This window comes from Vanellus vanellus (genome assembly GCF_965231255.1).
Source record: "Vanellus vanellus genome assembly, chromosome: 3".
NCBI classification, from domain to species: domain Eukaryota; kingdom Metazoa; phylum Chordata; class Aves; order Charadriiformes; family Charadriidae; genus Vanellus; species Vanellus vanellus.
In genome coordinates, this window is record NC_138907.1 from 121,632,661 (window position 1) to 121,646,617 (window position 13,957).

Consider the following 13,957-nt stretch of genomic DNA (forward strand, 5'->3'; position numbering starts at 1 on the left):
TCAATCCATTATGCAAACTAGACAGTGACCAAATTAGGAAGCGTTTCAGTACCTGTTCTTGTGCATTTACAGCACCGTTTACATTCTTACCCCAAATTACACCATAGCCGCTATTCTCTGCTGGCCCACAGGAAACCATATGAAGCAAGTGCTACGCTGCAGGCAACATCAGATTTGGCTTTCCTGGTTGGCTTCGGCTTTAACGGTTAACCTTGTGTGGCTCTGAGCAACATTTAGACTCGGCTCTTCACTGGGGATCATCAGTCCAACAAGTAACTCTTATTTTACACTTTGTCCTTAGTTCCAAAGCCAACCTTTTTCACCCAAATAAGAGATGAACGCTTCAACGGTAGTTTTACTCAGCTGGCTGGGATGACAGCTGAACCCAACCCTATGGACTTCTATCAACAAGGGAGTGGATTGCACACACCACCAGGGAAAAAGTAACATTTTTGAAAGAAAAAGTCTGATTTAAACCCAGCTTCTATTAGCTACACCTCTTCAGTGATAGAGAACATTAAGTAATTTTGCCTTAAATACATCCTCAGCGTTGTCTTTCCTATGATGATCTGATGTATGTATACAATTCTTTCTGCACCAGGGTGTGGAGGAGAGCAGAGCTCTCAGGTGATTGTGCTTGAGCTGTGTTAGGCAGCCTTTTGCAGTAGAGATAAATACCGAAGGCATGGACTACATCTCTTTCAATCAGCATTATTAAAGGTGTATTATTATTATTATTATCATTATTACAATTAGAGAATTTAGAATGTACTCGGGTAATACTGAAACATGAAGAGGTAACCGTGAAAGCCCCAAATGCTTCATTTCAATGCTCATCGCTTAAACCGAGGGGCGGCTCTTTCAATAATTATCAATGCTCATATCTACATACCCAACTGTGTATTTCATACTACTGTGAAACTTTACCTAATACTACCCTAATCTCCAATTTTATCAGTTAAAAAGTGGGTAGAATGCCAGTTATTTTTGGAAAATGCCATGTTAATGATTTCCTAGAACATCCCAGATAGGATGTGAAGTTGTTTTTCATTTTTTCAAAGATCATTAGTAGCAATTAGGCATTCAAGAAAAACTGTCACTGAACACTGAAGTTGGTTTGGCTCAAATCCCTCAGGTTAACAGTGCCTTTTAGAAATGGGATAATTTATAAGATCACCTAATTATTATACTACAGTAAGTGACTGTTTGATGCCACTGGTGTAGCACAAGACACTTCAGGCTGTATTAAACAGGCTTTCAAAGTCAGAAATTCAGAGAAGGCAATTCAGGGTGATTAGTATCTTTTAGTAGAAATACCTAAAATGTAGTTTCATAAGGAAATCAAGTCAGCTAGAATACTTGAGGAATTATCTAGCACATTATTTGCCTACAATAACATGATTTCATTCTGTAACAAAATATTGATTTAGACAAAATACATCCAGAATAAAAATCCATTTGTAGTTTTATGTAGGCACATTGCTGTAGTCCGTATTGCACAAAAGATATCTCTCTGAACTAAAGGGCACATATATGTTATTTGATCAAGTATATTAAATACATAACATCTCACTCTTTCTATAGAAATTTTGGAGAAAGGCTTTTAAATCTCTGCAACTGGACTAACATTTTCCTGATAGTACCTTCACAACATTCACATATATATATATATGTATATAGTAAACAAACAGTGTTTTGTAAACATTTCTGATTGCATAAGTGACCTTTGCTGTTTTGTAACCATGTTCAAGAAACCAACTAAATTAAATACCATGTCTACCAGATCTCTCCTGTTGTTGCAGGAGCACAGAACTATTTAATCAGACAAGTAGTCTGCTATTAAGCTAATCCTTTTATTTAAAGGGGTATCAGGGTTATAGTCCTGAAGTCCTGGTCCCTCCCTCCCCCCAAACTGATAAAACATGGGCACCTTTACTGCACCATACTGCTGACACGCCGTAACTGTACCTTTGAGGACCACTTTTGCGCTGAGGAATATAGTTCCATTTTTAAAGCCAAATGCTCTGCCTTCAGCTCCAAGTGTCCGTTAGTGTTTCTTTTCTGGCATCAACTCTTTATCGAGGTTACCTATGTATTAGGCTGCTAATTTATTTAACAGAAAGAGCAGCAGCTTTCAGACAGCGTTTACTTCAAGCCACTGCAGACTGTAGCCAGATAAAAACCACTATTCAGTACCGTTAACTATGTAATGAAGAAAAGGGGCAGGGAAAGGGTCGAGCAGCACAGAGGCTGTATACGTACTTACTGCAGTAACTAGTACACGTTTGCCGTTTGCTAAAACTGAAAGCAAATATGAATTATCGGAATCAAGTATTTAAAGGAAGGAGGTTGTTTAGGGATAGGACACATTGGGCCAAAACAACCTGAATTCCTGCTATAGTACTACTGTGAAGGAAATAAAAAATTAAAGTATCCTCCACTCTACGCTTAAGAGTTCTTTCCCCAGTTAAAAAGGGTATTAAAAGGCCAGATGGACTGCACCAGATATATATAACTTAGATCTTGTAGCATGTTTGTAATCACAGTGACTATCAGCAGCAGAGACAAGCAGGGTTTGTTTTCTGGTTGAGCCCTGTAGGCTGCCAAATTTTCAAAGCTCAATATGTAAGAGATTCAATCAAGTCCATTAGAACAGTAATCAGCGAACATTTTAATTCTGCAAAGTATGTACATTACAACATTAAAAGAACACAACTGCCCATTCAAAACAGCTCAGATAAACTGTGCAAATAGTGGGTCTTTGTGTGTCTGCAATCCCACCATGCAAACGATAACTTGATATGCATGCTAATGATCTACGATTATCAATACCAAAGAAAAATACTAAAGGAAACAAGAATGAACAGCAGTGAAAGCCACACAAAGACCCACTATCCTTTCTGCTTTTACAAATCAACTGTAACTGTAGATTATAAGAAAACCCACAAAAACCTAATTTCTTGACTGGATCTAACGTTCAAACGAAGCAAAAGGATTGTGTCAGAGATATGTGAGCAGGACTGGCCACCCTGCCTCCACGCTACAGTCAAACTTGGATAGTGGGTCTCTGAGGTGCTTTCACACTGGAAGACAACATTGGGTCCTAAAAAAACAAAAAAAAAAAATGAAGGATAAAATGAACATAAATTTGAAGAGTGAAACATATGAGTTCTATGGACAAAGACAGAACAACACCAAAAAGGTCAGAAAGGAATGACTAACATTCAACTTTCTGAAAACAGACATCATGCGCTTCTGCTCTGGCAATTTCATATTTATAAACACACACAGAATATTAAATACCTGCAACCAGCCACCACTGACTCTGAAAAACACCTGTAGCTGATTCACTTGAAGAAGAATGTGTCTTCCCAAGGAAGACTGCTGTTATGTAGACTCAACAACACACGGTCAAGCCCTAAAGGTTTTTTTAAAGGCAATGGCAAAATTCCCTGAGATTTCAACAAAGCCGGGATTTCTCCTGAGACACTTGTAACGAGACGTTAGAAAATGAGGTAAAAACTAAACTTGTAAAGAAGAGCCTCATTGGAATTTATTTATATTGGCACATAAAAATTAACCTGTTCAACTCTGTTCAAAGCCTGAAGAGAAATGAAACCTTGTCTCTAGTAACGTGTCCATGAAGTAGGAAGTACCACATCACTCAACATACCATCAGAAAGCAAGGTCTACACGGTCTAGAAGAGGCGCTGCAAAGTCAGGTTAAAGGCAGATGTATGAGGTGGGCTGCAGGGCAATCCAGAGACTATTCCGGACCCCAGGGCTTCAACCTGGAAGCTTTATCAAGCCTGACTAACATTGATCAAATAGTTTTAGAAATACAAAATGACTATGTTGCTATGAACTAAAGGATTGATGTCGTATTTGATCCCTGATAAAAGGGGTAAAATTCTGCAGCTGCTGAGTAAAATCTTAGAATAAGTTATTAATCTTCATGTGTTAAAAAACAAATGTGGACCTGCAACATGCAACCTCAAAGCCACTGATACCACAACCTCTTCCTCCATAATCTTAAAGAGAAGTTACTTGGCAATAACTAGAGAACTTCAAACTGTGTTGTCCATATATAGACACAGAAATGCACCTGCCACGAGCATGTTCGGAAGTTGTTTTTTCACTACGAACACCCTTGAAAGTCAGTCAGCTTCATTCATTACACAGGAATTACTGATGATTTTTTGTGCATGGAGACAGAATTCTGGAAATACAGACCGTTGTTGAAAGGACAGGACTTACCTCATGTCTCTAATGTGTTACATCTAGACGTAAGGTTTGAGGAGGAGAAAACTACGTAGATCTAGTGGTATTACTACAAACACTGAGTTTGTACCTAAGGAAATTCACACTTTCATCATCTGCATGTCAAGAACAGTCTATGGAGAGAAGATCTGTTTCCAGTCTAACCAACTTTTGCCATTGCACTGGCAGAAGACAAAGCAGTCAGGTTTAAATGGGGGAAGGATGTGCTTATGGGGACTACCTGGAGCTCACATCTAAGCACCTGAAGCAGTAACTTAGATGCCTGAGGAACTGCAGCAATGCTGGGCGATGAAAAGCAAAAAGAATGAACAGAAACAATAACTATATGTACAGTAGAGTAGAAAGAACTGGTACAACATTCAGCTCTGTGAAAGACAAATGTAATGAAGGGAGATGAGATACATCAGATAAGATGAACTAGAAGGCTCTGCACACTGATCATTGGTGTATCCACCTGGCTGAGTTGTCCAGCTCTCAGCAAGAATGTCTCAGAGATGAACAGAGACATCCAGCAACTAAGCATGCAGATCTAGTAGGAGCATCTGTCTTGCCTCCACCTGAGGTACACAAGGGGAGAAAACCTCAACTACAGAAAAGACAAGGACAAGGCTCAGACTGGTCCCATGGTTAAGATGAGAAGCTGAAAAAAAAAAAAAAAAAAAGCTGTCTTGCTGAAAAAGCCAACAAACAAGGAGAGAACAAGTTTCTAAGAGCAACCGTTTAAGGCAGATGAAGACTGGCTGAAGTGACAAAATTAACTCCAGACCAGTCAGTCCATCAGGAAGAACTGTAGAGTGATAATTGCACTATGCCTACCCAGCCTCACACAGACCTGGGGAAGAAAACCTGATAGACATGTCTTAGACAGGTACTGGCAATACACAGAAGATCTGACCCTGAACAGTTGAGCAAGCACTCAACAAAGAACAGAAGATTATGCATGTTCTTTAATTTAAATCTATAGCTACTTATATTTTGAAACCGCCTGCGTATCTTATTTATTCTTTATGATGACTTCTGCGCAAACACTAGAATAAGGACTATTAAAATGTCATTAAAACATAAGTAAGTCTAACTGTCACCAAGGTCACTGAGAGCATGACTCAAGTATTCTGTGTTCTGCAATACCAGGACTCAGTTGTATTTAAGAGACCTGCTGACAGACCTATGGCACCCTTCACAGAGATTTTTCCTTGCAGAGACCCTATGCCAGGATGCAGCTACACCAACAGGAAAAGTGATCTTGTCAGCACAGCTTAATCTCGAGAGACCTATTTCAGCAACTTAAGAGAAGAAACATCTCATTGACGTTACATTTATGGTTCAGTGGTGGACTCGGAAGTGCTAGGTTAATGGTTGGACTCAATGATCTTAAAGGTCTTTTCCAACCTAAATGATTCTATGATTCTAAGTTCCTTCTTTGCTAGGGAAGTTTGCCATTACAGCTATAACTAGTAAGTCCCAGAAAAGACTTTGGGCACAAAGATGGTACACAGAGTTTAATTTAAAGGAAAAGCAGAATTTTCCTAAGCCGCAAACCTATTTGAGTAAACCAAATCTGTCTGTTCCCTTTCAAATACCATTACATCTGATAGTCTAGAAGAGAGAGTGGGAGAAACTGCTGTTCTTCAGCAGAAACATTACAATACTCAGATTAACAATTCTTTAAAATACAACCATGCATTTTTAAAATTATATTCCGTTGTATCTCCAAGCTGGTCCCTAGAGATCCACATCAACATTTCTGTTGGATAATTCCTTAGTGATTTCTGAAGAATACCAGTGATTGTTTCGGCACTATATTTAAGTAAGAGCAAAAAATATTTTAAGGAAATCCAAGCAATTTTGAACGTTCAATCAGTACATATTTAAATACTTCTCTGGCTACAGAAGAATGGTACAGCACTAGCTTACTGCTAACACAACTTACTAGCTCAGACTTCACACCAGTGGAAAGCAGTCCGGCTGAAATCTGCACAATGTATTTGCACAATGCTGCACTCGAGCTAACAAGCCATGCTGGTTTTGAGCAGGGTTTTTCCTGAACTTTCCAAATGCGTATGTTTTAATATCACAAATCAGTGGCAAATCCCATCACAAAACTGATACACAACTAGCTTGTTTGAAATTCTCAGAGAATTTTTTTTTAAAAAATTCAACATATTCTTCATTCACCAATAGGCAGATTTTGTTAATTAAGCACCAGTGGATCTGCTTCACAGCAAACAGATTATTTCTTAGACAAAAGTTTAACAATGACGTACAGATGACGTACATCTGCTCATGTGCACATCTGCTCAGCTGACTGCCACTGGCTGACCTTTGTCAATGCACTTGCAACGGAAAATTCTGTTCACACAGCCACAAATTGATTTGGAAATATTTTTACTCCACAACATTGAAATCTGAGAAAGAGACAGCCTAATGTCATATCAGCAAACAATGAGAAAAACTTAATCATCACATCAAATGCTTCCAATTACAACTTGATCTTAGCACTGCTTTTGTTGAAAATGAGCGGTATAAGTAATCATCTTGCACTTACCACACTCAGCTACATCACTCTAAATGGAAATACACCTGGTGTGATAAGATAACGTCTCTATCATTTTTGAAAATTGAGAAAGTTTAATACGCAGCCAGAAGCTTAATTTTATAGCCATCTGGATTTAGTCTATGCTACTTCTTCAAAATTGAGCTTTTTGTCTCTATTTAAACAAACAAACCTTTCAAAGACCATTTTAATGATTTAGATATGCTTAACTGAAAGAATGTTAAGTTCAATCTAAGTGCAGAATCTTTTTTCATCACAGCCACAGCAGCATTAAAAATAATAAAAAATTAATGTGTTACCAAAAATGTAAGCACAGATGTAATTTAGCTAAAAAGAAAACATCAAGAATGGTGCATATTGTATTTTGCCCAGGTACCATAACAAGCTACCCAGGGAAAATACTTCAACTTTCCAATCCAAGCTTTGCCTTCATTACCAAATTTGTGAATTCTTCTGTAAGAACACAACTATGCTGATCAAATCTTTAAGTGCGCACTGGTCTTACACAGTAGCTATAGGTTAGTAAGAATCTACCTCAACCCCACTGCTGGATGCATGTTTTTTATACTGAGAAAACTACAAACGATGCCTAGGGAAAAAATAGTAAGTGAAGGGACAAGGCTTGTTATGTCAAAGGAGTAACTTTTACATTAAGGTATGTTCCCAAATCCACTGATGTCATGGGTTGACTTAAAGGTTGGTTTAATCACAGTGCCCCAGGATGAGGGAGGGAGTAAAAATGGTGGTAATTTTCTCTGTGGAGAGGGCCCCAAAAAAACTGGGGTGTTACGTGCAAAAAAGAAGAAATTTTCACTGTCAGATAGGTGTATATTCTGGCATTCGGTTCTCAGCCTGCTGCTGATAATTTTCAGCTTAACATTATATATCAGTTTTGATATATAGCTTGTTTCTCAGAATCGGATGAGAGCTGGATTGCTGGAAGCTGGAACACATGTATTTATGATAGCACAGATCACTTGCTAATGCTAGAATCTTTTCCCTATCCTTCCCATGGTTATTTTTACTTAGGTTTAAACATAAGTTAAATATAACTATAGCAGACACTTTTTCATATTTGATTAAACTTGCTCAAGTTCTGCAACGGAGCACAGTACGCCTGCACTGACTCCCAGTCAGTGGCAGTTACCAAACATCAGCACCTTTAGTAGAAGGGGAACATCTACCAAATGTAGTATCTTAGCTCACTCTACCACTCTTACTGTTGCACTCTGGCTGGTTGGTAATGTGCTGGTTGTTTGTAGGTTCAATAGAAAAGTGTTTGAAGTACTTAGTACTATAGTAAAGTATTTAAAGAAAAGGTATTGAAAGTACCAATAAATTCAGCTGATGCCTGGAACTCTGAATTCTGAACACAAAGCAATGAGCCTTTGAAATAAAGTGACAGAATTAATAAAAAATAAAAGTTGCTTACACTGCTGACTTGGATCAGAATCCGTGGTCATCTTCACGTAGTTTGAGGGGAAGAGACCTGTCACACCACTGATTTCTCCTTGCCACCAGTCAGCATCATCCTTGCTCAGTACATTAATAAGCTGCCCTTTGGAGAAACTGAGCTCATCTTCATTGTTTGCCATATAATCATACATTGCTATCACTTGACACACTATGAAGAAAAAACAAATATAGCAGAAGACTGTTACAAGTATTTTTGAGCGTTTTACATAACCACAGGAAAGAAACAATTTCACATACACTGTTACACAAGAAAAACGCCACATGAGCTTATCTTGATGTGGAACTGTCCTCCCTTTTATTTATTTTTTTTTTAATTGGGCCAGGCAGTAATCTTTATTTCCACTTTATATACTTATGCACTTATATAGTGAATTGATTCAGTTAGTATAGCATCTATTGACCTCCTAAACATCTTAAAATATAATCAAATATGCTTCTATCTCTTTTACTGCCTCAGAAAAGAAAGTGAGTTTGATTATCTTATAGCTGATACTTGTGAGAAAAACATGGCAAAGGCAGAGGAAGTGTGCATTAGCTAATTGGGAGCTGCTAGTTTAGTCAAAGGGAAGTTTTGTCCAGTAACACTCAGGAAGCTGTTGTATAAGCAAATCGTAACTGTGGAGAACAGCACAATTTAAGCATGCAGAACCAAAAAAATTCCTTTTCTATGAAATAATCTCATTTGTACCCAGCCATTCAAATGGAAAAATCTAGTGGAAATTTGCTGCTTAGTCTCCCTCGTTATAAGGAGCGGTGCACGTAATTCCAAAGTGTTTACCAATGACTGTTAGTTTTCTGTAAGATTTTTGCTAGCATTTGGAAACACGGAGCTTCCAGATGAGAAGAGTGTGGCTCTTCAGTACATTCATCAAAATTAAAAAGCTCTTGCCATGGAAGATGGACTGCTGATCCTCACAGATTTCTGGACATAAACATCTTTGTACGACTGAGATTTTCTGTTGTAAGGTACATAGAGGACAGTATATGCTAGGGAAAGACCCTACAAAGAACTGCTTTGATTAAGAAATTGTGAGATTTTACCTTTCTTGAACAGAGATAAGAGCTGAACACAGATTCTGACTAGGACTTTACCTTCCACAGTGACACTGCTATCAGACATGTCCATTGAATGTAGTATTACGCTAGTTATGTAATTCAGGCTAGCATCCGAACAATTGAAGCAGTTACATAAAATACTCTAAATGAAATATAAAGTCATTTTTTTTTTCACCTGAGGGAGCAGCAGATGTGGTTCTTTCACTGCTTGGACCCAGTAATTTCACATGGCTGGCAGGGAACCATCCTTTCTGTCTCTTTTTCCCTCTTGCCTGTAAATGTTTAAAATGGTTATTACACAATTAAGAAACCAAATAGTCTACGGACTGGAAAAAATGCCAACAAATATGTTACACAGTTTTGCCAACAAAAGAAAAAAAGTCAGGCTTCCAAACACCCACTAAATACTAAATAGATATCAAAAGGAAAAAATCTAAAGCTAAAGGATAAAATGATCCAATTCAAATAAAGCTGCACCCTAATATCCTCGGGCAAACTTATTAATCCAAAATTTTCAAGTGCAGCTAATTATTTCAGTGCACAATTAATTATAGGGCAGAAAATTCGCTCTATGAACATTCCACTTATGCATCATATAAGGAGTCTCTAATGAGATACCCAGAACAGAAGCAACAATTACCATAAGCTGTTTCTGCAAATCCTGACCTAAGTATTTGATATCACTTCCTACCTAGTACAACATGGGAGAGTTGGAAAAGAATTCCCACATTTTTTAGTCTTTGCTTTTTGGGTCCCACAGGTAAAGATGATCTCTGCACACACTTAAGAAACAAATATACTTCAGAATGCACAAAAAAGCCAGAATGTAAAAGTGAGCGTAAATTTTAGAAAGCAGTAACCGCAGAGTGAGCTCTATTACAACAACAACAACAGAAATTAAAACTACCAAGAATTGACAATTATGTGTCTTAGTTTCCCTTCCCCCTGCCTTTTTTTTTTTTTAATTATTATTCCTGAGCCAGTACTGGACCTACTTTTCTTAAAATACAAACTATTCATTGCTTTCCGTATTTTTATTTTTTTTTTTGCACATACTATGAATAAATTTTCCACTGCTGTTAATTCACAGAAACTCAGCACAGCAATTTCTCAACTTGTGCACTGTGATCTCTGCTCCAGTATCTGTAAAGCAGGCTGGTTTTAATAGTTAGATCAGCTCTGTTCTAGCTGTTGCAGAGGGAAGACAGGTGTTAACAAGACTCAAAACAGAGTGTGTGAGGCTGTAGAATACCTTGGGAAAGGTCAATTAAGTGATATTAAGAGGACAGAACTTTCTATTGTGCTGTTCGATCCCAATATTGGAAATAGCATTCATTATTGGAAGCAACATTTTTAAATTCAGGCTAACACTGCAGATTCAGCTAAAATTCAGCTAAAGAAAAGAGTAACAAAGAGACATTGTAAGATCGTGATTTAACTTTTTGCATTGTTTGCAAAGATGAAGGCTATTATGGACAAGATCCGTGGGGCTCCAAAAGTCAAAATATCAACTGTGATTTAAGAAGAACGTCATGTAACAGTACCCTCAACCCTTGGGACTAGAAATTCATCACTAGGTGGGGAGAGGAGAAAAGCGGGAACAGCAGCCTTCACAATAAACTAGCTTTCAACTCCAACTTCCAAGAACTCCCGTTCTTTCATTAGAAAAATTTTACAATTTATTGTTTTACCAATTAAATCCTAACCAATTTATTAACTGTCAACATCCCTCTTCCCCCTCCCACGCACACATTCACTGACAGTTTTACTATTGTTACCAAAAAAAAAAATCCCAGACCAAAAACCAAAGAAAAATCCCCACCAACTCAACATTTAATTAAAACCTGGGTTTCCCCAAATATGGTCTATACAAGATGAAAATAACTCTCCAGCCAGCTTTTAGAATGCTATACTTAGTCATTTTCTCGAATTAAACACAATATCACCTCCTTGCCATTCATGAAGTCACAATTATTTCTCTTTCAGTAATTACCTGCAACTCTCCTTGCCACCATCCACTAGCATTTTTCTTCAGAATAAGTATCAGCTGTCCTGGAGCAAGACTAAGCTGTTCAGTTCCTGATGCAGCATAGGCAGTAGTAACCTGAGCAATTTCTGAAAAGATAATATATTCATTACATTTGTTGTTTTTTTTCATTACATTTGTTATTTTTTCATTACAGCTAGATCCACAGAAATATCCTGGTACGTATCTTGCAGCTAAGCACATTAGCCACCATTAAAACAATGCTATGAACCTAAATGCTCACAGTCACTTAAGAAACAGTCCTAAATGTTAAAAAGTTATCACACACTTACCAGGTTTCTTATTTATTGTTCCAGTTTTGCCAGCATTACTAGAAGCCTACAAAGACACAACAATCATCTTTTAATGTGCAATAAAAACAGTAAAGTTTACACCAACTTTAAGGATGTGGACAGAAAAGCATGTGGAGATTTTAATTTTGAGCTCGTATTTAATAATCCTGTACGGAGAGGGACAGTATGACACTGTGGCTACAGCACTGATTTAGCACTCAAGCTACCTAGGCTTTTCTGTCAAGCACATTAACCTCTGCTTAAAATCACTAAGAGCTGGATATCAATACGAGTAATACAATAAAATTGAGAGTAAGAATCGTGCGTTAATTCTCAGAATACGAACTCACTTCTTGATCCTTTGGTTTGACGTAATTGGAGGGGAAGATTCCAGTTCTGCCATCAATGCTCCCGGTCCACCATTCCCCTTCCTTCTGGGTCACTAGGATTTCCTCGCCTTCCGTGAAAGTCAAGTCACCAGGCTCAGAGCTTGAGTATGAATAGAGCGCAACATACTCTGTGCAAACAGCACATATAAAGAAGGAGACAACAGTTTCAGACAGGAGGATAAAAGTACGTCAGATGCAAGTAAAGGTATTTTTGATATCAGCGTTCATCAGTGTGTTCATAACATGGATCATGTCTTCACAAGTTTGTGAATCAACCTACCTACTTGCTTGATTGTAATCACATCTCGCCTCATGCTTACATATCTGAACTTTGTACAACTTTGTACAGATAGATGAATTTGGCACAGCGAGACTTGCTACCCTATGATCATCCTGCAGACCAGCAGAGGCCTGTAGACCACAGCTTGAAAACTCATCTCTTGCATCAAGTATTCCACCCTGTGTTTCACAGCAAGCTTGTATATTCCACACCTAAACCTGATTAAAACCATTCTTATCTAACACAGCAAAAATGAAAAACACAAATGGAATTAAAATATAACTGGGGAAGCATGGAGATACACTACATTAAAAAGCTTAGAAAGTGCTTCCCACATTTTTTTCTCCAGTAATATTTGTTTTCTCTACTCCCTGCTGATTAAAAGAGAATGATCTACACTCAGGAGACTAAAAATCCCTTCTCATGTCTCTACAGTATAGCATTATACAGTAGAGAACAGCAGGAAGAGAACTCAGCTTATGGGCGTGAGACATATTTAAGTTTTCAGAAATAAATTAATGCTCAAGCAAAAGTCTTAAAAATAAACCCAAAACCCAGACCTATGCTCAACCTGAATTCGTTATAAGCTTTACTTAAGTTCCTGTGCTAGAATTCTCACATCAGTAGCTCAACATTTGGACAAGCATTAAAAGGCCTGCTCAGAAAGTCTTCATGTATTTAAGCTTATTCACATGCCATTAAGCAGAAACAGACTGTCTCATTAAGTAGCATATTTCATGCTGTCTTACCCTCTCCTGCTGTGTAAGACTGTGTATTGGGTTTTTTGTTTACAGCTGCATAAATAGCTTCTGGTCTGCAGAGAGAAAAAAAAGGTTTGTGTAAAGAAAAGGCCGATCAAGAACAAATCTCTCTATTAGGATAAGACTGAGCTCATTTTGGTAATCTCAAAGTTAGTATTGCCTCTGAATTAACTGCAAAGACTTCCCTGACTGTCAAACAGAGACAGGTACTATTGATATTTAAGATACAAATGGCATGCAACAGCACATCATTTCAAAAAAAATGTAATGTGATAAAAGATGAGAATACATATTCACAAATTATGCTATCCAAAAGACGTACAAACTAAAGATTTTGTCTAAATTTTCTCATTCTAGAGAGTTTCTAAGAACTTTTATCATAATGTATGAAAAGAAGAATTCACACGCAACAGTGCAGCCATCCCAGAAGTAACCAGGCTTCGAATTATTACCTGAACAGTTCCCTGTAGCATTAGAATAGACATAATGATCAAGTAAAGAAACATACAGTATTTCTGCAAGATGTGCCTTACGAGCTTACAGTTATTTGTGGGTCACTCGGAAACTGGCACCTTCAGAGGCAGAACACAGCTACACTGCAAGAGAGCTGACTGGGTAATGAACCAAAACAAAGTCTGGCACTTGATGAATAATGAAACACCACTGATTTTTCACAGCACTCAGCCTTGGAAGACTGTCTATTTACACAGTAGTGAGCCCAACATTACTTGCCTTGCCAGAATGAAATAATAAAAGCCTAAAATGCCATGGTGTAAATTGTAAATGGTATTTATGTTCTGCACTGCAAGAATTTTGCACTCTAAACCAGCTCTTTTTGCCA

General features: G+C 37.8%; 1 protein-coding gene across 2 annotated transcripts in view; it reads right to left on the minus strand.

Annotated features, from left to right (window-relative positions):
- Positions 1-13,957, minus strand: part of ITSN2 (intersectin 2) — a 71,763-nt gene that overhangs the window by 14,078 nt on the left and 43,728 nt on the right. For both annotated transcript variants that reach the window (XM_082480864.1, XM_082480865.1), the window contains 6 exons: positions 13,105-13,169; positions 12,037-12,203; positions 11,687-11,732; positions 11,361-11,482; positions 9,543-9,639; positions 8,268-8,459 (listed from right to left, as the gene is read on the minus strand). In XM_082480864.1, the coding sequence (XP_082336990.1) occupies positions 8,268-8,459; positions 9,543-9,639; positions 11,361-11,482; positions 11,687-11,732; positions 12,037-12,203; positions 13,105-13,169 (689 nt within the window). The remainder of the gene's footprint in view (positions 1-8,267; positions 8,460-9,542; positions 9,640-11,360; positions 11,483-11,686; positions 11,733-12,036; positions 12,204-13,104; positions 13,170-13,957) is intronic.